We start from the raw sequence: 23,363 nt of genomic DNA on the forward strand, positions 1-23,363 counted from the left end.
GTTGAGCCTAAGAGCAGGGGAGGTGGGTGAAGCCAGGAAAGGTTGTAGGGGGGGGGGGTGGTCCAGCGATTGGGCCATGGAAGGTGGAGAGCCAACATTGCAGGGATTGGAGGGCTGACCAGTGATTGAGCTGGCCAGTAATCGGGAGGCTGGTAGTGCAGAGCCACTGTGCATGCGCCAATGTTGGGCTGACAGGTTGGGGCATGTGCAGTGACACGCTCAGCACACTGATTTAAGTCTCTTTGGTGGGAATAGGCCCCATGTCCTGAAATTTAACATATTCATACTGGTGGCCTCTGCAGTGTACAGAGTGTGGGAGATTCTTCTCTGAACTCCCACTGAAAAAAACAGTGCAAATTACACCAGTTTTCATGCAAATCTGACACCTCAAATTTTTTTGGGAGAATTCCGGCATATGTATTTGATCCTTTCTTTGGGGGATGGAATTTTCTTGGATTTGCCCTTTCCTGTGTGAATCATTTTTCTGCTTGCCAGTCCACCCGCCTTAATGCTTTTCTCCCAGTGTTGTTTCTGGTTGGCCACATTGCCCTGCACCACCCACCCACCCCCCCCCCCCCCCCCCCCCCCCCGACTCCCACACACGTGTATATACATACACACACACACACACACACATATATGCCACACGTTCAGCACTATTTGAAATTTGATCTTATTCTCTTAATTCAATGCTCTCAGTTCAGTTTTTTTAAAGATGTATTCATTCATAGAATGTGGGTGTTGGTTGCCAGACCGCTGTTCACTGTCCATCCCTAATTCCCGTTGAGAAAGTGGTAGTGTGTTGTCATCTTGAACCATTTGCAGTCTGTGTTGTAGGGAAATTCACAGTGCTCCCAAGAAGGGAGCTCCAGGATTTTGACCCAGAGACAGTGAAAGAACAGAGATGGAAGTGATACAGTTCTAAATCAGGATGATGTGAGGCATGTAGAGTGCTCGCATTGGCTGCCCTTGTCCTTTCAGATGTTAGAGACTATGGGTTTGGAAGGTTCTGTCAAAGGAGCCTTTCCTGCAGTAAATGTTGATGGTACAAAACGCTGCCACTATGTATCAGTCATGGAAGGCGTGAATGTTTATTGTGGTGGATGGGTTGCCAGTCAAGCAGGCAGCTTTGTTCTGGATGGTGTTGAGCTTCCTAAGTGGGTGCTGCACTGATCCAGGCAAGTGAATACTACTCCATTACACTCCTGACTAATGTCTTATAGACAGTGGACTGCTGTTGGGGGAGACAGGAGGTGGCTTAATCACCACAGAATTCCCAGTCTCTGACCTGCTTTTGATGCCCAGGTATTTATGTGGCTGGTCCAGTTCAGTTTCTTGTCAATGTTGTAATGTCTTAACAATTTAGGGGTTGTGGGTTTTAACGAAAAGAGAACGTGGTTTGCATACATAGGTTCAAACTAATAACAACAAAGTTTATTGAAAAGCTGTTCTCTGCACTGCACAGAGTAAAAACTGTAAGTAAAACAATAGCCTTTGCAAAGACCCTGCCAAATCATGTGATCAGCTCGTAAAGCAACTGGCAACCATTTAAATAAATAAAATCCCTCCCCCTCTTACTTCTGTGGCCATAACAACAAATTACTACAATGTTGTATATAAGATCAATAATACTTTAGACTTTCTCCAGGAAAAAGCAGCCTGTTTGATTGCTACCCCTTCCACAAACATTCACTTTCTCCATTACTGATGACCAGTGGTAACCTTGTGTACCATCTACAAGATGCATTGCAGGAACTCACCAATGTTTCTTAGGTCTGCACCTTTCAAGCCTACAAATCCTATCTATAGAAGCACAGAGATACCTAGGAACATCACCACCACATGGAGGTTCCCCTCCAAGTCACTCATCTTCCTGACTTGGAAATATAATGCCATTTCGTCATTGTCACTGGATCAAAATCCTGGAATTCCCTCCTTAACTGGTTGTACCTACACCTCATAGACTACAGTGATTCAAGAGGCAACTCACCATCACCTTCTGAAGAGCAGATAGGGATGGGTGATAAATGTTGGCATAGCCAGCCATGCCAAAATCCGTTAAAATTAATATATTTTTTAAAAATATGAGTATTATCCAGATTTGCTGCATTTGGATACAGACTGTTTCATTATCTGAGGAGTCATGAATGGTGCTGAAGATTGTGCGATCATCCCCACTTCTGATATGATGGAAAGAAGGTCATTGATGAAACAGCTGAAACTGGCTGGTTCTAGGACACTACCTTAAGGAGTTCCTGCAGCAATCTTGTGTTGCAGAACTGAGCTAATTGACCACCAATAACCACAACCATCTTCCTTTGCCTCCAACCAATGGAAAGCTTTGCTTCTTGATTCACACTGACGTCAGTTTTGCTTGGGCTTTTTGATGACATACTTGGTTAAATGTTGCCTTGATGTCAAGGGTAATTACTGTCACCTCACCTCTGGAGTTCAGCTCTTTTGTCCATGTTTGTACCAAGACTGTAATGAGGTCAAGAACTGAGTGTCCCTAGCATGACCCAAACTGAGTGCCAGTGAGCAGTGCTGAATAAGTTCTATTTCATAGTGCTATTAATGACGCTTTCCATCACTTTGATGATGATTGAGAATATATTGGTTGGTATTTGGCCAGATTGGATTGGTCCTGCTCTCTTTGGACAACAGATACCTGGACAATTCTCCAAATTGCCAGGTAGATGCTGGTGTGGTAGCTGTACCGCAACAGTGACTAGGGACACAGCATGTTTGGAGCAGCAAGACCCAGACAATATTCAGAACCGCTGCTATTCCTGAGGTATTTTGAAGTAGTGCTATATGTTATTACAGCTATATAGTATAGCTGTATACTAGAGCTGTAAGATATTGTCAAGGATACTTTGTAGCATACAGTACTTAAGCCATTTCTTGAGATCACATGGAGTAAATTGAATTGGCCAAAGACTGGCATCTGTGAAACTGGAGATCTCTGGAGGAGGCGAGGATACATCATCCACCCAGCATTTCTGGCTGAAGATGGATGTAAAGGATTCAGCCATGTCTTTTGTACTGATGTGTTGGACTCCCCCCATCATTAAGGCTAAGAATATTTGTGGAACATCCGCCCCCAGTTAGTTGTTTAATTGTCTACCACCATTCATTACTCGTTGTGCCAGGACTGTAAAACATGGATTTGATCTCTTAGTTGTGAGATTGCCTAGCCTTGTCAATTGCATGCTACTTTTGCTTTAAAGCATACAAGTGTTTATGTTGTGGCTTCACCAGGTTGGCATCTTATTTCTAGATATACCTGGCACTGTTCTTGGTATAGTCTCCTGCATTCTTCATTGAACTAGGATTGATGCCCCAGCTTGATAGTAAAGGTGGAAAGAGGGATGAGGTTACAGATTATGGTTGCATATAATTCTGCTGCTACTGATGACCCACAGTGCCTCATGAATGCATATTTTTCAGTTCCTTGACTCTGAAGTCTATCACATTTAGCATGCTGATAGTGCTACATTATACAATGGAGGATATCCTTCGTGTGAAGATGGGACTTCCATCCCCACAAGGAGAGTGCTGTGCTCACCCTTACTAATGATATCAGGGGTCTCCTTTGGCAAGTAGATTGGTGAAGATGAGATGGAGGAAGTTTTCTGTCTTGGAACCAGCTGTTTTCCTTGTGTTTGACTTGATGCCATCAGAGTCGATGTTAAGAACTCTCGGGGAAACTGCCTTTCGGTTCTATACTTTGTGCCACTTCCCCTGATGGGTATGCTCTGTAGATTGGACAGGATATGTCCAGGGATCGTCATGGTAGTGTCTGGGTCATAGTCATACTCACCACTTGTACCCTATAGATGATGTCAGGATGTACTTGACTAGCCTGACAGCTTTCCTATTTTGGCACAACCCCCAAATGTTAGTAAAGAGTACCATGCAGGGTCAGCAAGGCTTGATGTGTTGCTATTCTTTCTAGTGACTACGTTGATTTTGGTTCTGTCCAATTTCATTTTCCTTTTTTTTCCACTTTTATGAAATGAGTGGCTTGCAAGGCCATTTCGGAGGGCTGCTAAGAGCCAGCTGCATTGTTGTGGGTCTAGAATCATGTGTAGGCCAGACTAGGTGTGATGGCAGATTTTCTTCCCTAAAGGACATTAGTGAACTAGTTGGGCTTTACAGCACTTGACAATGATTTTGTGATCACCATTAGACTAGCTTTTAATTCTAGATTTATTTTTGAGTTCAAAATCCACTGACTGTAGTGCATGAATTGGAATGAAGAGTGAAGCAAGATTATACTCTTCCATTTAACTGCAAGCAGGCGGCATAGTGGCACAGTGGTTAGTACTGTTGCCTCACTGTGCCAGTAACCTGGGTTCAATTTCTGGCTTGGGTCTCTATCTATGTGGAGTTTGAACATTCTCCCTGTGTCAGCATGGGTTTTCTCCCACAGTCCAAAGATGTGTGCAGGTTAGGTGGATTGGCCGTACTAAATTGCCCCATAGTGTCAAGGGGACTAGTTCGGGTAAATGTATGGGATAATGGGCTTAGGGCCTTGGTGGGATTGTGGTCAGTGCAGTGTGACTTGATAGGCTGAATGGCCTCCTTCTGCACTGTAGGGATTCTATGATTTACCAGGATGCTGCCTGGTTTGGAGGGTAGGTTTTATGAGGAAAGGTTGAGGGAACTGGGGCTTTTCTCTTTCGAGCGAAGGAAGATGAGAGGCGACTTGATAGAGGTTTATAAGATGATGATAGAGTGGACGTGCAGAGATTATTTCCTCGGGTGCATGTAGCTGTTAATAGGGGGCATAACTATAAGGTTCATGGTGGGAGATATAGGAGGGATGTCTGAGGTAGATTCTTCACTCAGAGAGTGGTAGGGTTGTGGAATACACTGCCTGCTGTGATAGTGGAGTCGTACACTTTAGGGACTTTCAAGCGGTTATTAGATAGGCACATGGAGCACACCAGAATTATAGGGAGGGGGATAGCTTGATCTTGGGTTTGGACATAGCTCAGTGCAACATTGAGGGCCAAAGGGCTGTACTGTTCTATGTTTCTATGACCAATGGCATTTGGAACATTATTTTAACTACATGTATCCCTCGACACGTTTCACGTTTACTAGTGGAGAAAATAATTTGCTCAGATTGATGTGGATTTGAAGGAGGGAGAAGGGTTCGAGTCTCTGAAAATCTGCTAATTAGAAATGGTTGCATGTGCTTTACAAAAAGAATTGGATTCACTTTGATTTTCAGAACAGTAACTTTTTCTCTTGTGTTCATACATTTCATTCATAACATGAACAATTCTTAAAATGTGAGGGAATTAATTATGTGACTTAAAAAAATTGTATGCTTAATCCTAGATTGTGCATCAAAAAGACCCTCTTTTGGAAATGTGCAAGACCAGGTGATGCAGCTTGCTTCTGAGACAGAATTCATCTGGTCATTGGATCTTTCTGCAAATGACTTAGAAAATCTAAACTCCATCAGTCAGACGTGTTGTATTGCTGCACAACTCGCACAACTTCAGAAACTGGACTTAAGTCAAAATAACTTAACAAACTTCTCCCAAGATTTGAGCACTGTAAGAACTGTCATGTGTCTTTTATTAGAAGCAGTTTCCAGAAATTCTCAATCAATGAAAATTGTGTTTCAGCATTGTGGTGACCATATGTAACATGAGAAAAGTCAAAAAATCAAGGAGGGAAGAATTATGTTCTAGTGAAATCTATTGCAAAACCTGCAATAGCTGATTAAAATACTCGGCAGCAGTCTTAACTGCACTGCAGATTTGAGTAAAAGAAGCTGCAAAATTCAGCTCCTTAGTGCCCTTTTTTTCAGTTCCACCCACTGTATTTTTGCTGCTAAAATAGTGGATATCAAAACTTCAATGGTTTCAGCTCCCCCGCTAATCAGGGCCTCAATATACCTACTATGATGCGAGCACCTTCTTCTCTATCACGTTAAGAAAAATGGTGTCCAACAGATAAGTGTTTGTGCACAGCCTGCCTTTGAAGCAATGGATGTGATGCAACTTTGTTTCATGATCCCTTTGCCAGTTTTTGGACCCTTTTCTTTTTAGAAAATTGTGTTATAGAATTCTTCAAAGAAAGCGACAGATTTGTTTAGAAAGTGACATGACAATCATGCCACATTAGACACGTTTAATGCACTTGTCAAACTAACAGCCTGAAATTATTTGAGGACATGTTGAATTGGAAAATGCTGACACCGAACTACTTCTAATGCAACCTAATGGAGAAAACAAATCACTTATTATTGATTTGCTTTGAAATAGGATTTGTAATTTCTCTAATATGATTCATTTTTATTCCCTAGATTCTCAAGTGTTTGACTGACTTGGATATAAGCAACAACAAGTTCACTTCCTTTCCTTCATGTTTGCTTGAAATGCAGTCCATTACCTCCCTTGATATCTCCAGAAACAATATTGGCCATTCTCTGACTTTGAACTCCAGGTGTCCAACCCTGAAAAAGTTAAATTTGTCGCAAAATCAACTCCTCTCTTTTCCAGATGGTCTTGATAAAGCTGCTGAAAAATTGCAAGAACTGTTACTTAAAGGGTGAGTTTTGAGAGAGAGTTTCTGCATACAAGTCACTCTGGTTATTGCCAATGAGATTGCTAGTTACTTAAGCATGTTAAATGTGAAAATTTTCAAAGCAATATTAATGGGATTGAAGGTGAAAGGCTGGAACACAATTTTCAGGCACAGCGTATGCATGATATTTGAAAATGGCTGAGGAATTTGCTTAAAGAAAGGATGTGGGTAATAAGAATGATGTTAGGCAAAAGGATGTACCAAATATAATTGTATACAGACTGGTACTGGACCCCACCATGTTCTTAATGCTATAAATGATGTGTTTGTAAACTATTTGGCTTCCCAATGATGACGAGAAAAGTGAGTTGAAGTGGATGTGTGGGTGGTGGTGAGGAAGAGGAGAACTTTTGAGTCTAACAAAGCTGCCAGGAAATGACATATGGACTGCAACAATCTTTTGCAAATGAGCTATGCTGGATTCATCCTGGTGAGAAATTAAGTGAGTACATCCTTAATGAATAGATTCAAGTAGCTATGGAAGAGACTGAGAGTGGAAGTAAACTCCTCACTGACTACAGTCTTTACCAAGATATTGTCAATAAAACAAATAGATGGCTGAATTATATTGCAATTATAATTAGTATAGTATACATCTGAAGTTATTGTGCTCAAGCCATGCAAAGGTTTGCCCTGGCTACATGTTGAATACCACATTTACAGAAGTTCTTGCCGTCAAGGCAGAAGATTCAATTAACTCTGCCACTGTGGAAAGGATTGCAATAATCTGTCACCTAGTGGGATCCCTATGGTCTTTATATACTATCATAAGCTTACATTTCTAATTCAAGCCTTTATAATGTTCATTTGCAGGCTGGTGAGTTACAACTGAAAAAGTCCATCATACCACTATTGTACAATGTTTAACTGATGCTAAATCCAGACATTGACATTTTAAATTTCGCATTGGCTGGAGATTGACGGGGTAGTTTTCAGTGTACTTTGGTATATCACTACTCAGTGGAGTTTTGGCAGTAAATATGAACAAGGAGATGTTGACCAGAGATGCACCTTAGTTCATGTACCACTGCAAATGCTAAGTAACCAGATTATTATATCGTATGATACGCCCTTAGATTTCACTTCTCAGAGGTAAACAAACTGAATTGGGCAATGTGATCCCAAAGCATTACTAAGAATCCTGAAATGTAAAGCTATACAAAAGAATTGTACTTAATCCGTTATCATGAAGTTGTGTTCTTAGTTATAGACCTTTATCAGTTGAACATGATTTTTTCTTGTTGCAAGCTATTCAACAACGGCTATGAATTTTTCTAACATTTGTGCAGTGTTTTTGGCAGAATCTGGCTAAATTTCATCCCTATAGCTCAAACCCATCAAATAGAAAGGTTAAAATTCCTTTAGTAGCAGAGTAGGTAAGTGATGAATTGTCCATTTCTGGCAAGAAAACTTTTTTTGTTTACTTTCCAGAGCTAAATTACCTAATTCTGATGAATAGTCCCATCTACCATAGTGATGCCAGGATGATCCTTTTAAAAAAACTAACTTGGAAGAAGTATGGTTCCACGAATGAACAAACTGCAGGAAAGCCAACTTAGTGTCAGAAGCTGGAATGCTTTGCTTCCTTTATTCTCTTTCCCATTTATGTAATCATACTCTTTTCATTTAACTTCCATTTTAGTTGCTTTCTAACCTCACTGAAATGCCAACTGGCTGAATAAAGCCTTAAAGATTGCTGCATGGATAAATCAGCTGAAATCAGGTCTGTGGCACAGTAGCATAGTGGTTAGCACTGCTACTTCACAGCACCAGGGATCCGGGTTTGATTCCCAGCTTGGGTCACTGCCTGTGTAAGTTTGCATGTCCTCCCTGTGTCTGTGTGGGTTTCCTCCAGGTGCTTCAGTTTCCTCCCACATTCTGAAAAACATGCTGGTTGGGTGCATTGACCCAAACAGGCACCGGACTGTGGTGACCAGGAGAATTTCACAGTAACTTCATTGTAGAGCTAATGTAAGCCTTACTTGTGACTAATAAATAAACTTTAACTTCTTAACTGACAGGTAAACAAAATAAACAAGGGTTTGTTATTTTAATCTTGGAATAGTTGCCTAATTCACTTTCATCCTTTGGTTTTCAATGCATCTGTTTATTGGTATGTTGTTGCTTACAGATAGAATCACAAAAATATAAAAAGAAACCGAAGCCTCTGCTAATGATCCAGAGACATGGGTTTAAATCACTCTATGGCCGCTGAGGAATTTAAATTTAATTAACTAAATTTGGAATTAAAGAAAAGAACTAGTTTCAACAATGGCGACCGTGTAACAATCAACTGTTGTGGAAACTCACCTGGTTCACTAGTATTCTTTAAGGAAGAAAAGCTACTGTCCTTCTCCAGTCTGGCCAAACCCACAACAATTGACTGTGAAACAGTCGAACAAGCCACTCAGTTAAGGGTAATTTGGGATTGGTAATAAATGATGGCTGTGTCAATGTGTGCCCATCCAATGAATGAATAAAAACTGGTAAATCAGGTAAATGAAAAAAACCCCTAATTTTGTATATGTTGTATAATATTTGAAATCCTTGCTCAGACCAGAGATTTTTCTCAGCCATCAACAGAATAATATTCCAAACTAAATTGAGAACATGCTTTTCCATCTGAGCTGGTATGGATCGCCATGTGGCTGTCATATCAATCCAGAAATTATATTTGTTTTGAATAAAATCTGAGGCAGAGGCCAATGAACTAAATGCAACAGTAATGTAGATATGATTTGAGAACTGATTTTCCAGCCCCACACCCACCCCCCCACGCCATTTATAATTGTTGAATAAGTCTGAGAACTGCGAGAGGCCCAGTTCAGACCATGAATTTGATGTGATTTAATATTTACAATTTGTATGTTTTTGAGCTAATTTTTTTTGTAGAGTTTGGAAGCTTTTATTTAACTTGGCTACTTTTCCCTTACATTTTAGAAACAAAATGAGGACAGTTGTATCTTCGATGAGTTTGACTGAGCTTAATCTACTAGATCTTAGTCAGAATTGCATCACCTCCATTGTGGATACATTTCTGATCCAGTGCTCAAAGTTAGAAACGTTCAGAGTCTCGGAGAATCGTCTCAGTAAGTATAATTGTAATTAAGTCGCAAAGGCCAAGTAGTTTTTTTGATGTAAATGTATACTTGTCTAAAGGTTATAGGCTTTTTACAGCACAGGAGGTCATCCAGCCCTTCCAGTGTGTGGCAGCTTCCTGCTGGAGCAGCCCCCAAGCTCCTGTCCTTCATTGTAACTGCTTTTTCCCCCTTCAACTGCTTATCCAATCCCTTTCTGTATCTGCCTCCACCACTCTTTCAGACAGTGTATTCCAGATCATAACCATTTGGTGTGTTTAAATAAAAAACCTTTTTCATCATGTCACCTTTGATTCTTTAGCCATTCAGTTTAGATCGGTGTCCTCTGGTTATCAACCTTTCCACCAAAGGGAACATTTTCCATCTATCTACTCTGCCTAGACCCTAATAGGTCTATTTCTTGAGATGTGAAATATGAGTTTAAAATTGCCTGAAGTAGTTAACTACAATCCGGTATTCTTGTGAGTTTTGCGTTCAACCAATGCGTGATTCTTCTGGATATCTCAGTATAGACCTGTTTTCCTTTGAGTAGAGGAACATTCCTTCATGGAAATCATAGAAACCCTACAGTGCAGAAGGAGGCCATTCAGCCCATCGAGTCTGCACCAACAACAGTTCCATCACAGGCCCTATTCCCAACAGCCCCACACATTTACCCAGCTAAATCCCTCTAATTACACATCCCAGGACACTTAGGGGCAATTTAGCATGGTCTATCAACCTAACCCTAACACAGTCTTTGGACTGTGGGAGAAAACCGGAGCACTCGGAGGGAACCCACGCAGACTATGGGGAGAATGTGCAAACTCCACACAGACAGTGACCCAAGCCAGAATCGAACCCAGATCCCTGGACCTATGAGGTGAAAGTGTTAACCACTATGTCACTCTGCTGTCTTGGCGGGAGATGTGCCTAGGTGTTCCTGTTCTTCTCAGAGGGAACTGGGCAAAAGAAATCGCTAAAAGTAAGCCCCCTAACCCCTTTTGCTTGGTTGACTAATATTTGTTTTTGGCCCATGAAAGGACTCTAAAATAAAGCTGGCTCTCTTGGGTGCAACTAATAGAAATGTTTAAAAGCTTTTGAGTTTTTTTAACTGACTACCCCAGTCTAACTAGGAAATGGAAATATCCAAATTTGTGTGGATAGGATATCTCCATGAATAATGGAATAAACTTGGAAAACGCTTATAGAAGGAATAAACGTCAAATGTTTTTGTTGCCTATAATTTCAGATTTAGAAGTTGCGTTGTGCTATATAGCACAATTTGTAACAGAAAGCATTCTTCCATCAGGACATTACTGTATTTGGCTGGACTCTGCAGAAATAAATTGCTTTTTTTGTATTTAAAATGCCTGTGTAGCCTAGTACATTTTAAAATTGAAATAAGCCAATCAGCAGATGCCTTATATCTTCGGTTTTTATTTCTTTGACATGAAACTACATTATTTCAATAAAGGTTCCGAATGTTATATTTCGTTGCACAATAATTTTTTTTATTCGGAAAATGTTTTCAATCTTATTGTCTTAAGAACATAAGAACATAAGAAATAGGAGCAGGAGTAGGCCAACTAGCCCTTCGAGCCTGCCCCGCCATTCAATAAGATCATGGCTGATCTGTTATGGTTCAGTTCCACATTCCCGCCCTCTTCCCATAACCCTTAATCCCCTCTCTTATCAAAAACCCATCAACCCGCGTCTTAAAAATATTTAGCGAGGTAGCCTCCACCACTTCAATGGGCAGAGAATTCCAGAGATTCACCACCCTTTGAGTGAAGAAGTTCCTCCTCAACTCTGTTCTAAACCGCCCCCCCTTTATCTTGAGGCTGTGCCCCCTAGTCCTGCTATCCTTTCTGAGCGGGAAGAGTCTCTCCACCTCTATCCTATCCATCCCATTCATCATCTTATACGTCTCAATGAGATCTCCCCTCATTCTTCTAAACTCTAACGAGTACAAGCCCAATTTTTTCAGCCTCTCCTCATAGCTCAACCCCCTGCATGCACAAAGACCCCGAGGTCCCACTGCACCGTTGCCTGCTGCAGTTTTTCTCCACGTAAGTAATAATCCTTCCTACCATTATTCCTACCAAAGTGGACCACCTCGCACTTGCCAACACTAAATTCCATTTTCCATTTCCTGGCCCATTCGCCCAGCCTATCTAGATCCTTCTGTAGACTCTCCCCACCCTCCGCACAATTTGCCTTTCCACCAATTTTGGTGTCATCAGCAAATTTCGACACCCTACACTCGGTTCCCTCCTCCAGATCATCTATATAAATGGTAAATAGCTGAGGCCCCAGCACCGACCCCTGGGGCACTCCACTAGTCACCATCCGCCAATCCGAATAGCACCCGTTGACCCCCACTCTCTGCCTCCTATTTGACAACCAGTCCTCTATCCACGCTAACACCCTACCCCCAACTCCATGCCCCCTGACGTTCTGCAATAACCTCTTGTGAGGTACCTTGTCAAACGCCTTCTGAAAATCAAGAAAGACCACATCCACCGGCTCTCCTCTATCCACCGCCCTAGACACATCCTCATAGAACTCCAGTAAATTTGTCAGACACGACTTCCCTTTAATGAAACCGTGCTGCGTCTGCTCTATCAAGCAGTTCCCCTCAAGATGCCTCGCTATTTCCTCCTTGATGACGGATTCTAACATTTTACCTACAACAGATGTTAAACTAACAGGCCTATAATTCCTCGCCTTTTGCCTGGCACCCTTCTTAAACAACGGCGTAACATTAGCCGTTTTCCAATCTTCCGGCACTTCCCCGGAATCCAGCGACGTCTGGAAAATAACCACCAAGGCATCCACTATCACCTCCGCCATTTCTTTCAGGACCCTCGAATGCATTCCATCCGGTCCTGGGGACTTGTCCACAATCAGCCCCTCCAGTCTGTCGAGCACCGCCTCTCTAGTAACAGTAATGTCATCGAGACCCTCCAGTCCTACCACCTTTCCATCTCTAACATCCGGCAAATTATTCACGTCCTCCTCCGTGAAGACTGAAACAAAAAAGTTATTCAAGACCTCAGCCATATCCCCATCCCCTACCACTAAGTCCCCCTTCTCATCCTCTAAGGGACCAACGTTCACCCTAGCCAGCCTCTTCCTTTTTATATATTTATAAAAACTCTTGCTATCCTTTTTTATATTAAGCGCTAGCCCAGCTTCATAGTTTCTCCTACCCTTCTTTATCAACTTCTTTGTCAATCTTTGTTGACATTTAAACCTTTCCCAATCCTCTTCTTGCCCACTACTCTTAGCTACGCTAAAAGCCTCTGCTTTTAATTTAACACTTTCCTTCACCTCCTTCGTTATCCACGGCTTATTACCTCCCCTCCTACGGTCCTTTTTGACCATCGGAATAAATTTCTGCTGAGCACCAAGAAAGATCTCCTTAAAGATCCTCCACTGCTCCTCAGCAGACCTACCTTCCAACGCGCTCCCCCAGTCCACATTCGCCAATTCTTCTCTCATCCTACTGTACTCCCCTCTGTTCAAACAAAGGACGCGCGCCTGGGAACCCACTTTCTCCTCCTCCATCTGCACCAGAAACTCCACCATACAATGATCACTCTCCCCAAGAGGATCCTTCACCGCAAGTTCCCTAATTCTACCCGCCTCATTACATAGCACCAGATCCAAGATAGCTCGCTCCCTCGTCGGCTCCAACACACACTGTTCCAGGAAACTATCCCGGCAGCATTCCAAGAACAACTCCTCGAGCCCACCGTGTCCAACATGGGTCGACCAATCAATATGCAGATTGAAATCCCCCATAACTACGGCCGTCCCATTCCTGCAGCCCGCCCCACCTCCAGATCATTATTCGGGGGCCTATAGACGACACCCACCAGTGTCTTCCTCCCTTTGCTGTTCCTAATCTCTACCCACAACGATTCCATGTTCTGCTCCTTGGCTCCAATATCATCCCTTGCTACCACCCTGATGCTATCCTTAATCAGCAGAGCTACGCCCCCCCCTTTTCCCTCCCACCTATCCTTCCTAAACACTTGATACCCCTGGACATTCAGCTCCCAGTCCCTGTCACCTTGCAGCCACGTCTCTGTAATGGCCACCAGATCATATCCATTTGTGTCGATCTGCGCCACCAACTCATCCACTTTATTCCTAATGCTTCGCGCATTCAGATAAAGCGCCTTCATCCCAGCCTTCACCTGGACCTTATTTGCTGGAACACCACCAACCATACTCACGCCCCTTACTCCCTCTATTATTGGGACATCCTCGGCCTCTATCCTTACCTGTACCGTCTCCTTAACTTTAGACCCCGTAATGTCACCTACCCTCACGCGCGCACCACCCCCCCCCCCCCCCCAGCAAATTAGTTCCCTGTTGCAGTCTAGTTGCTCCTTTGACAAACAAATTCAGACTGCTCTGTATTGTCCTGTGGTTTTCTGACTGGTTATTTCACTTTTAACAGGTATGTTGTCTGGCTTGCCGTCGAAAATTTCTACTCTTGATTTGGCCGGCAACAAGTTTGACACAGTTCCTGAAGCAGTTCTCAAGCTTCAACAGTATGTACTTTAATTCGTCAATTTTTTTTGTATCTTTTTGAGCGTGCATGAATGAATGTATCATAATGAACAGGGATGTCATTGCCAAGAGTGAAGCGTTTTGTTACCCATTGTTCACATCAAGCATTTCTAACTTCCAATATGTCCTGTGTATGGAACAAAGCTCTCATTACTCTAAATTAACAGAATGACCCAATGCTGATTTTCAAAGTATATTCTCCACAGCAGTCTTAATTATTTATTGACTTTCTATACCAACCATAATTATGCTCTTCAGTAAATAAGATTTCAAGTCATTTCTGGTTGTGCCATGGAATTAATTTTCATCAGTATTTCAGCTGAGATTCCTGAATTACTTTCATAGGACTGACATTCTCCATACTGAAATTAAACTTTCATTTCATCAGTCCGGGCTGAATTCAGCTCTCAGCATTCAGAGGAAATGTGCAGTATTTCACATTGTTAACAATTTTAATTTAATGGCAGCAGATGAACATGGCAGATTTGAAATTAAAGGTATAATATGCGTGTCCAATTACAAGTTGAAAATGAAATTGTACCATGCAAAATATGAACTTCCTGCATATAAATGTTGTTTTCAAAAGGGTATTTAACTTCATTTGATTTGATTTATTATTTCACATGTATTAGCATGCAGTGAAAAGTATTGTTTCTTGCACGCTATACAGACAAAGCATACAGTTCATAGAGAAAGAAATGAGAGAGTGCAGAATGTAGTGTTACAACCATAGCTAGGGTGTAGGGAAAGATCAATTCCCTACCTTGATTACCTTGATTAATGCAAGGTAGGTCCAGTCAAAAGTCTGATGGCAGCAGGGAAGAAGCTGATCTTGAGTTGGTTGGTATGTGACCTCAGACTTTTGTATCTTTTTCCAGACAGAAGAAGGTAGAAGAGACAATGTCCGGGGTGTGTGGGGTCCTTAATCATGCTGGCTGCTTTTTCGAGGCAGTGGGAGGTGTAGACAAAGTCAACGGTTAGGCAGAGCAGGAGCCATGCCAAACTGTGACACAATCAGAAAGAATGCTTTTACAGTGCATCTGTAAAAATTGGTGAGAATTGTAGCTGACATGCCAAATTTCCTTAGTCTTCTGAGGAAGTAGAGGTGTTGATGAGCTTTCTTTACTACAGTGTTAGCATGGAGTGATCAGGACAGGTTGTTGGTGATCTGGACACAAAAACTTGAAGCTCTTGACCCTTTCTACGTTATCCCTGTTGATGCAGACAGGGGCATGTTTTCCTCTACACTTGCTGAAGTTGATGACAGTCTGTTTTGTTGACATTGAAGGAGAGATTATTGTTGCTGCACCAGTTCACCAGATTCTCTATCTCACTCCTGTACTTTATCTCGTCATTGTTTGTTGGAGATCCAACCCACCACGGTGGTGAAGTCTACAAGTTTGAAAATCTAATTGGATGGGACTTTGGACATGGAGTCATAGCTGTGTAAGGAGTATAGTTGGGGGCTGAGAACGTAGGCTTGTGGTGCACTGGTATTGAGGATGATTGTAGAGGAGGTGTTGATGCCTATTCTTACTGATTGTGGTCTGTAGGTTAAGAAGTTCAAGATCCAGTTGCAGAGGGAGAAGTCAAGGCCCAGGCCATGGAGTTTGGAGATGAGTTTTGCAGGAATAATGGCATTGAAGGTTGAGCTGTAGCCAACAAACAGGAGTCTGACATAGGTGCCTTTGTTATCTAGGTGTTCCAGGGTTGAGTGCAGGGCCTGGGAGATGGCATTTGGTCCAGTTGCGGTCGTAGGTAAACTTAGTGAATCCAGGCAGTCTGGGAGGCTGGAATTGATTCATGTTATGAATAACCTTTCGAAGCACTTCATAATGATGGATATCAGAGCCACTGGATGATAGTCATTAAGAGTCAGCCAAATTTCTGCAGATCTGAAGTCACAGGTAGGCCAGAATAGATAAAAACAGCCTTAACTTCCCTCAAGAGCATTAGTAAACCAGATGGGTTTAATGTCACCATTAAATGAGATTTTAATTCCAAATTGAATTAATTGAATTTAAATTTAACCAGCTGTCGTGATGGCATTTCAACCCACGTCCCCAAAGCATTCTACTGTCAGACTGGGCCTTTGGATCACCAGTCCTTTGACGCCACCAGTATACCACAACCTCCCAGAGGAAGGGATAAAGAATTTATTTCTAAGGAGCTAATTTTGGTAAATATCACAAAACAAACAGGGAGATGGTGGTACTAGTGGTATCATAGGACTGGTAATCCAGAGGCCCAATGCTTTGGGGTGTGGGTTGAAATCACATCACAGCAGCTGGTGAAATTTATATTCAATTAATTCAGTTGGGAATTAAAATCTCATTTAATGGTGACATAAAACTCATCTGGTTTACTAATGCCCTTGAGGGAGTTAAGGTTGTTCTTATCTAGTCTGGCCTATCTGTGACTTCAGACCTGCAGAAATATGACTGACTTGTAAATGCTGAATTATATTGAGCAAGCCACTCTGTTGTATCAAACTGCTACAAAGCCTGAAAAAAGGAATGAAACAAGATGGACTATTAACCTAGAGACCAGAAATGAAAACCCAACAGAATCCTTCTTCCTAACATCCATAGCAGTGCAAGTCAAGTCTGACATGGCCTGTAAGATATGAGTCGATGAATATAATTATATCCCTTATGTCATGACCACCAGAGATGGTGGCAGAGTGGTGTATAGTCAGTCACAAGTGAATTGCCCTGGGTGTTTATCACTATGGGTATTGGGATGGATTTCAAAGAGTCCAGCAACTCAGGACTGGGTATCTATTCTGGATATGCCATCAGTAGCAGCAGAATTATATTTAATCATAATCTGCAACCTCATGGTTCGGCATATCCGCTCCTCCACCATTACCTTCAAGCCAGGGGATCAACCTTTAATTTGATTTGATTTATTATTCTCACATGTGTTAGCATGCAGTGAAAAATATTGTTTCTTGTGCACTATACAGACAGAACATACCGAGAAGGAAACGAGAGTGCAGTGTAATGTTACGGTCATAGGTAGGGTGTAGAGAATGATCAACTTAGTGCAAGGTAGGTCTATTCAACAGTCTGCTGGTAGCAGGGAAGGAGCTGTTCTTAAGTCGGTTGGTATGCAACCTCAGACTTTTGAATCTTTTTCTGATGGAAAGAAGGTGAAACCGAGACTGTCCAGGGTGCATGGAGTCCTTAATTATGCTGACTGCTTTGCCAAGGCAGAGGTAAGTATAGACAGACTCAATGGATGGGAGGCTAATTTGCATGATGGATTGGGCTACACTCATGTCTTTTTGTAGTTTCTTGTGGTTTTGGGCAGAGTAAGAGCCATACCAAGCAGTGGTACAACCAGAAAGAATGCTTTCTATGGTGCATCTATAAAAGTTAGTGAAAGTCGTAGCTGACGTGCCAGATTTCCTTAGTCTTCTGAGAAAATAGAGGCATTTGTGGACTTTCTTAACTATAGTGTCAGCATGGGGGAACTAGGACAGATTGTTGGTGATCAGGATACACAAAGACTTGAAATTCTCAACCCTTTCTACTTTGTCCCTGTTGATGTAGACAGGAGGACCTTCTCCTCCACACTTGCTGAAGTTGATGACAATCTCCTTCGTTTTGTTGACATTGATGGAGAGATATCATCACCGCACCAGTTCACCAGATTCTCTATCTCATCTCTATACTTCATCTCGTCATTGTTTGAGATCCAACCCACTACATTGGTGTCATCAGCAAACTTGACAATTGAGTTGGAGGGGAATTTGGCTACATAGTCATATGTGTATAAGGCGTATTTGATAGGATAGACATTGTAAAGACCTCTATCACCGCTTAGCTTTCTATTTCCTGCATGAGCTTCACTCTTTCCTGAGTTTCTTTCTCATGGCATCATGCTTTTGATGTAACCACAACATGCAGGATTTCTTCACAATATTTACCAAAGCCATAACAATTTAATGCAGATATTCCTGAATATTCTGTTGAAAGTTTTGATTATAGTGTTTTAAAAATAATTTCTTTGTATACCTGTTTGGATTCTAATGCCCTGGATCTCTTGCACCATTAGAATTTTGCACTGGACGCACATTTCAGGTGTGGCAGTCTGTTTTCCACATGAGTCAGTTTTGCATAAATGCCATGCTTCTGCCATTGTCTTAAAAAGCTGTTTGTTAAGCTTGCCTAGCTGATTTGCTCATCATAAACTACTATGCCACGGAAAACAAACTAATCAAGTATTTTGCTTTTCAAAATTACCAATCAGTAACAACAGCTGGTGCAAAAGAAATAACATTCTTTGAACATGCTTATTCCCTCAGCTTATCAATAATATTCACCATCTTAAATAGAATTCATAAACGAGCCACAAAACCTGAAATATAAATAGTAGATTTGTCCAGGTTCTGCTGGCAATCCATTCAGTAACCTCAATAGATGCCTGAGGCTCGCCCCTTCCTCTCATTAGGCTTAATATTTTTATAGTATGTGCTGCTGCAGTGATGAGTTACCTCAACTTCCACGTTGAATTTGGAATTCTGGAATGTTTTCAATATAACATTATCAAAATAAATGACGTAACAATATTAGGAGCTTGTAATAGTCAAACAAACCGCTGGAATGTTTTCTCTTTTATCCATTTGATTAGTGGCGCCCCATTTCTGACAGTAGCTCCAAATACTGGGGTTTGACATTTCTGATTGGGCTCTCAAAGTCTATTGCTTGCTCCAAACAAACTTTTACTCTTTTTTTTTCCCCTCTTTCACCAACCATAAACAACTCTGAGGCCTACAGATGCTGCTGATGTTCTAATTCCCTGGGCACTTTTCATGTTCTGCTCAGCCCTATGCTGCACCCCTGTGCACAAACCTTTTACGGCAGAATGAAATATTCCCCAGTACCTGAAAATGTTTCCTATAAGACCACCAGTTTACCCTCAATCCTGTCTCTATTATCCATTTCCTTACCTACCAACGCTTGCTCTTTAACTGTGTGCCATCACCATCAGCCATAAACTTCTGTGAAATGCCTCAAGCAGGATGTAGTCCACCACGGAATCTGACAAAGTGGTTGGTTTGTTATCAGAAATTTCAACTGTGCACAGCATTCTCTGGTTACCTTTTTTTAGGATCCCTTTCTTTGTTGTTAACTCATTGATACATGTATTTCAAATGGCGTAACTGCTTTGGTGAGCATTTTTGAAATTACTGAATTTGTGGATAATGACACATTGGGTTGTGAAGCTTAAGTAACTTGTTAACCTGTTGTGTAATGTTCTGTTGGCTTTGTAATTAACGTTGCTTACTGAAGGAAAGAGCAAGCCACTGCACTCAACTCTACTGTGATAGAAATATTCCATTGCCAGCAGATCATTTGAAAACACAGTTAATCACAATCGTGAAATATCTTCCACCTCAAAAAGATTGCATCGGTTTTAATATTTTATTAAGTTATGTTGAGGAATTTTATATGTTCAATTTGCTTAACTATTTGAACAGAGAGTGGCACTGAAGATAGCGTTGAAGACACAATTTTTGTATTTCTTGTTTCCTTGGCATTTACATGCCTTTTAATTATTTCCACATGCAGAATGGAATTTCAATGTCTAACTGTAGAAATTTGGCGTGTGTGTTGAGTTAAGTTCAGTGTTCTGGGAGGAATCTGAGAGCAAGAATATTAAAATACTTCAAAACTCTGTGCCTTGCAACTAATCACCATAAATTGATTTTATTTTTCAGCTAATGATTTGTGATTTTTTTTCTCTAGCTTAAGGAGTGTAAACCTAAGTCACAATAACATATCAGAGCTTCCTGGGCCTATACGCTGGGAGTCATCTAGTTTAAGGGAGCTGATATTCAGTCATAACCAAATCAGTGTTTTGGATTTGAGTGAAGGAGTAAACAAATGGTCAAGACTAGAAAAACTGAATCTTAACAATAACAAGTTGAAGGAGGTGAAATTTTTTAATTTTATTTCAGTAAATTGTAAAATAAGTAGTCTGTTACTTGATTACTTACTTGAATTTTTCTTTAAAAATTGGAAAAAGCATGATTAGTGGATAAATGTAAGTTTCTTTAAAACTATGCTTTGCTACAGTTGTGCATATTCATGGCATTTTTAAGTATTTTTGATTTTATGTTTAGATGTATAAAATCTTGAGTTGAGTTTTAATCATTTGGATTTTTTTTATTGGTTCCAGCTACCTTCTGAAATTGGCCTACTAGAAAATATAACCTCTTTACTCCTGAGTAATAACTCTGACTTGAGATCTTTGCCAAATGAAATGGGGAAGCTGCAAAAATTATGGGAGCTTGAACTCCAAGGGCTGTCTCTGGATTTGGATTTAAAACATGTGGGCAGCAAAACAAAAGATATTATAAGGTGACTAACTAACTTTACTTCCTGTTGTGTTGCTTGTGGCAACCACTCGGCTTGTGCAGGTATGCTAATACTGTTTGAGTATTTCATGATAAGGTTGGTGTTAACTGCAGTATGTGAAATATGAAACTAAGAAAGCAGTTACACCATGATTTTACTTTGGTAGAAAACATCATGATTGTAAAGTTTTAAAGTTTATTTATTCGTCACAAGTGAGGCTTACGTTAAGACTGCAATGAAGTTACTGTGAAATTCCCAAGTCGCCACACTCTGGTGCGTGTTTGCGTCAATGCTGCTCACCAGCATGTCTTTCAGACTGTGGGAGGAAACCGAAGCACCTGGGTGAAACGCATGCAGACATGGGGAGAATGTGCAAACTCCACACAGACAGTGATCCAAGCCGGGAATCGAACCCAGGTCCCTGGCACTGAGACAGCAGTGCTAGCATTGTGCTGGACTGTTGACTGTAAGAAGGCCCAAAGGGGAGACTGCCTCAAAGGTGCTTGCTGCCTTGCACTATTTTGCCTATAATTAATTCTATGTTGTGTCAAATGCTTTGTTGAAGTCAGCTAAGTCAACAGTTTGTGGTCACAGTTCATCTTGTCAACATTGCAGCAGACCCGGCCGGAGTAAAATTTGAGAGCCTTGGTTCTGCATTAATATATATTGGCCCAGATTTTAATGAGTGATGAGGGAATGGCTATAGCTGTTCACCTTATGTACAGTTGCCCAGAGACTTTTCACAAGCTAAGTTGGTGGAGATTTCTACACACGCCTGAATCAGCATGGCACCCTCTACTGGGGATTGTTAATGTCTGTGAGCAATAGGGAGACTCAAAATCCTCATTGTTATGCAGGCTTGGAAATTTGGAAGTAGAAAACAGGCAATATAAATTACTTTTAAATCATTGCACAGAAAGCAAACTAAATATTTATAACACGTGCAAGGGACTGAGAGAGGGAGAGACACTGGATGTAATCTTACTGGCAGCTGTTCACGCCCTGCTATTACTGCAAGTGAGGACTGAGAATTTCGCGTTCGGCCAAATCTCTGTTCACTGCAGTGGAACAGAAAATTCTGCCAACATGAAGATTCCGGCCACAAAGTAAAAAAACTTTTTTTAAAAAAATCTGCAATATGAGCTTTCTTCTGAGGGAAAATTATTATATCTGAGGCCAGAAAGGTTGTATATCAATAGTTGTACTGAGTGCAATCAGGATTGGTATGATATGTCTTTCTTGTCTTTAATATGGAACTGATGAAAAGTCATCCAAGTTTGTGTGATTATTGTGATTTTTTTTCGCAGATTCCTTTGTGATTTCCACAATTCCCCTTCTGCCATCCACTCTATTCCCAGCCTGAGTAAATATTAGACCTAATGTAATCTAATTGCACCTTGATCAATTTTGAAAAATATCTTCCACATTTTAGATTTCTACACCAACGCTTGAAGAAAGCTGTGCCTTATTACAGAATGAAGCTAATGATTGTGGGAAATGCAGGTAGTGGTAAAACAACATTGCTTCAACAACTGATGAAATGCAAGCAACCTAATTCAGGCCCAGAGAAAGCAACCATTGGAATTGATGTTAAAGAATGGCCAATTCATGGAAAAGATAAAAAAGGGAAGAAAAAGGACTATATGTTGAGTGTCTGGGATTTTGCAGGTAAATTGTTTGTTGCTTTTTTATTGGGGGTCATTTCCTAGAATTTTAAATAGTCAACTTTATTTTGCTTCTTTTAAACTTGCTTCTTCCCTCCTTTCCACATGGATCCCCGGGCAGCGTGACAGTGTGACCACCCCCCTCACACCCCACACCCCACCCCACCCTACTGATTACCTCTAAGCCTTGCACCCACAAGGTCCCATCCCATATAGGTGCTGATCCTTGGCACTACCTGATGCCCAGTGGACAGTGCCAAGTTGCCCTTTGGGCTCCCAAGGGGCAAAGTGCCAGGGACAGACTGGCTGGCACTGTCAAAGTGCCCAAGATGTGGAGATGCTGGTGTTGGACTGGGGTAAACACAGTAAGAAGTCTCACAACACCAGGTTGGACTTTAACCTGGTGTTGTGAGACTTCTATAGGTGCCCATGCCCAGGGGGCACCTCTCAACCCTCTGGGGGGCCTTGATTGCTCCCCCTTCACTCCAGCAGGATCAGGCTGTCAGCTCCCCGAAAGTGGAGAGCTAGTGTAAACCCCACTAGGGTGAAATATTCTGTTGGGGTGGAAAAGGCCTGCGGGTTCAGAGAATTCAGCCGTAGGCCCACTAATCACATTGAAGTAACATTGGAATTAGATTAAAATAACTTGTCTGTCTTCCTGTGGGTCACTGTCTCCCCTTGTCGGCATGGGTTTCCTCTGGGTGCTCTGATTCCCTCCCACAGACCAAAGATGTGCAGGTTAGGTGAATTGGCCATGCTAAATTCTCCCTCAGTTTACCCAAACAGTCACCAGAGTATGGCGACTGGAGGATTTTCACAGTAACTTCATTGCTTTGTGAATGTCAGCCTACTTGTGACTAATAGTAAATAAATAAACTTTTGTTTCCAGCGCGGGTCTGAATCCGACAGCACAGGAAATGCGGTCCACACGTGGCGGGAATGCATGTGGCAATCCCACGCATACCTGGACATGAGATTCTCACACCCCGCAGCACTAGTAAAATAGTGCAGTGGGGTGGGAGAATCGCTCCCTATTGCTCAGTAGGCACCGGACAAGT

The 23,363-nt window shown here is 41.6% G+C and overlaps 1 protein-coding gene across 3 annotated transcripts in view; it reads left to right on the forward strand.

The window, feature by feature from the left end:
- Positions 1 to 23,363, forward strand: part of lrrk2 (leucine-rich repeat kinase 2) — a 157,843-nt gene that overhangs the window by 82,587 nt on the left and 51,893 nt on the right. For all 3 annotated transcript variants that reach the window (XM_080207288.1, XM_080207289.1, XM_080207290.1), the window contains 7 exons: positions 5,353 to 5,573; positions 6,329 to 6,573; positions 9,550 to 9,698; positions 14,161 to 14,254; positions 20,030 to 20,216; positions 20,463 to 20,644; positions 22,074 to 22,309. In XM_080207288.1, the coding sequence (XP_080063414.1) occupies positions 5,353 to 5,573; positions 6,329 to 6,573; positions 9,550 to 9,698; positions 14,161 to 14,254; positions 20,030 to 20,216; positions 20,463 to 20,644; positions 22,074 to 22,309 (1,314 nt within the window). The remainder of the gene's footprint in view (positions 1 to 5,352; positions 5,574 to 6,328; positions 6,574 to 9,549; positions 9,699 to 14,160; positions 14,255 to 20,029; positions 20,217 to 20,462; positions 20,645 to 22,073; positions 22,310 to 23,363) is intronic.

The sequence above is a fragment of the Carcharhinus amblyrhynchos genome, chromosome 19 (genome assembly GCF_965287045.1).
Source record: "Carcharhinus amblyrhynchos chromosome 19, sCarAmb.v2.hapA, whole genome shotgun sequence".
Taxonomy (NCBI): Eukaryota; Metazoa; Chordata; class Chondrichthyes; order Carcharhiniformes; family Carcharhinidae; genus Carcharhinus; species Carcharhinus amblyrhynchos.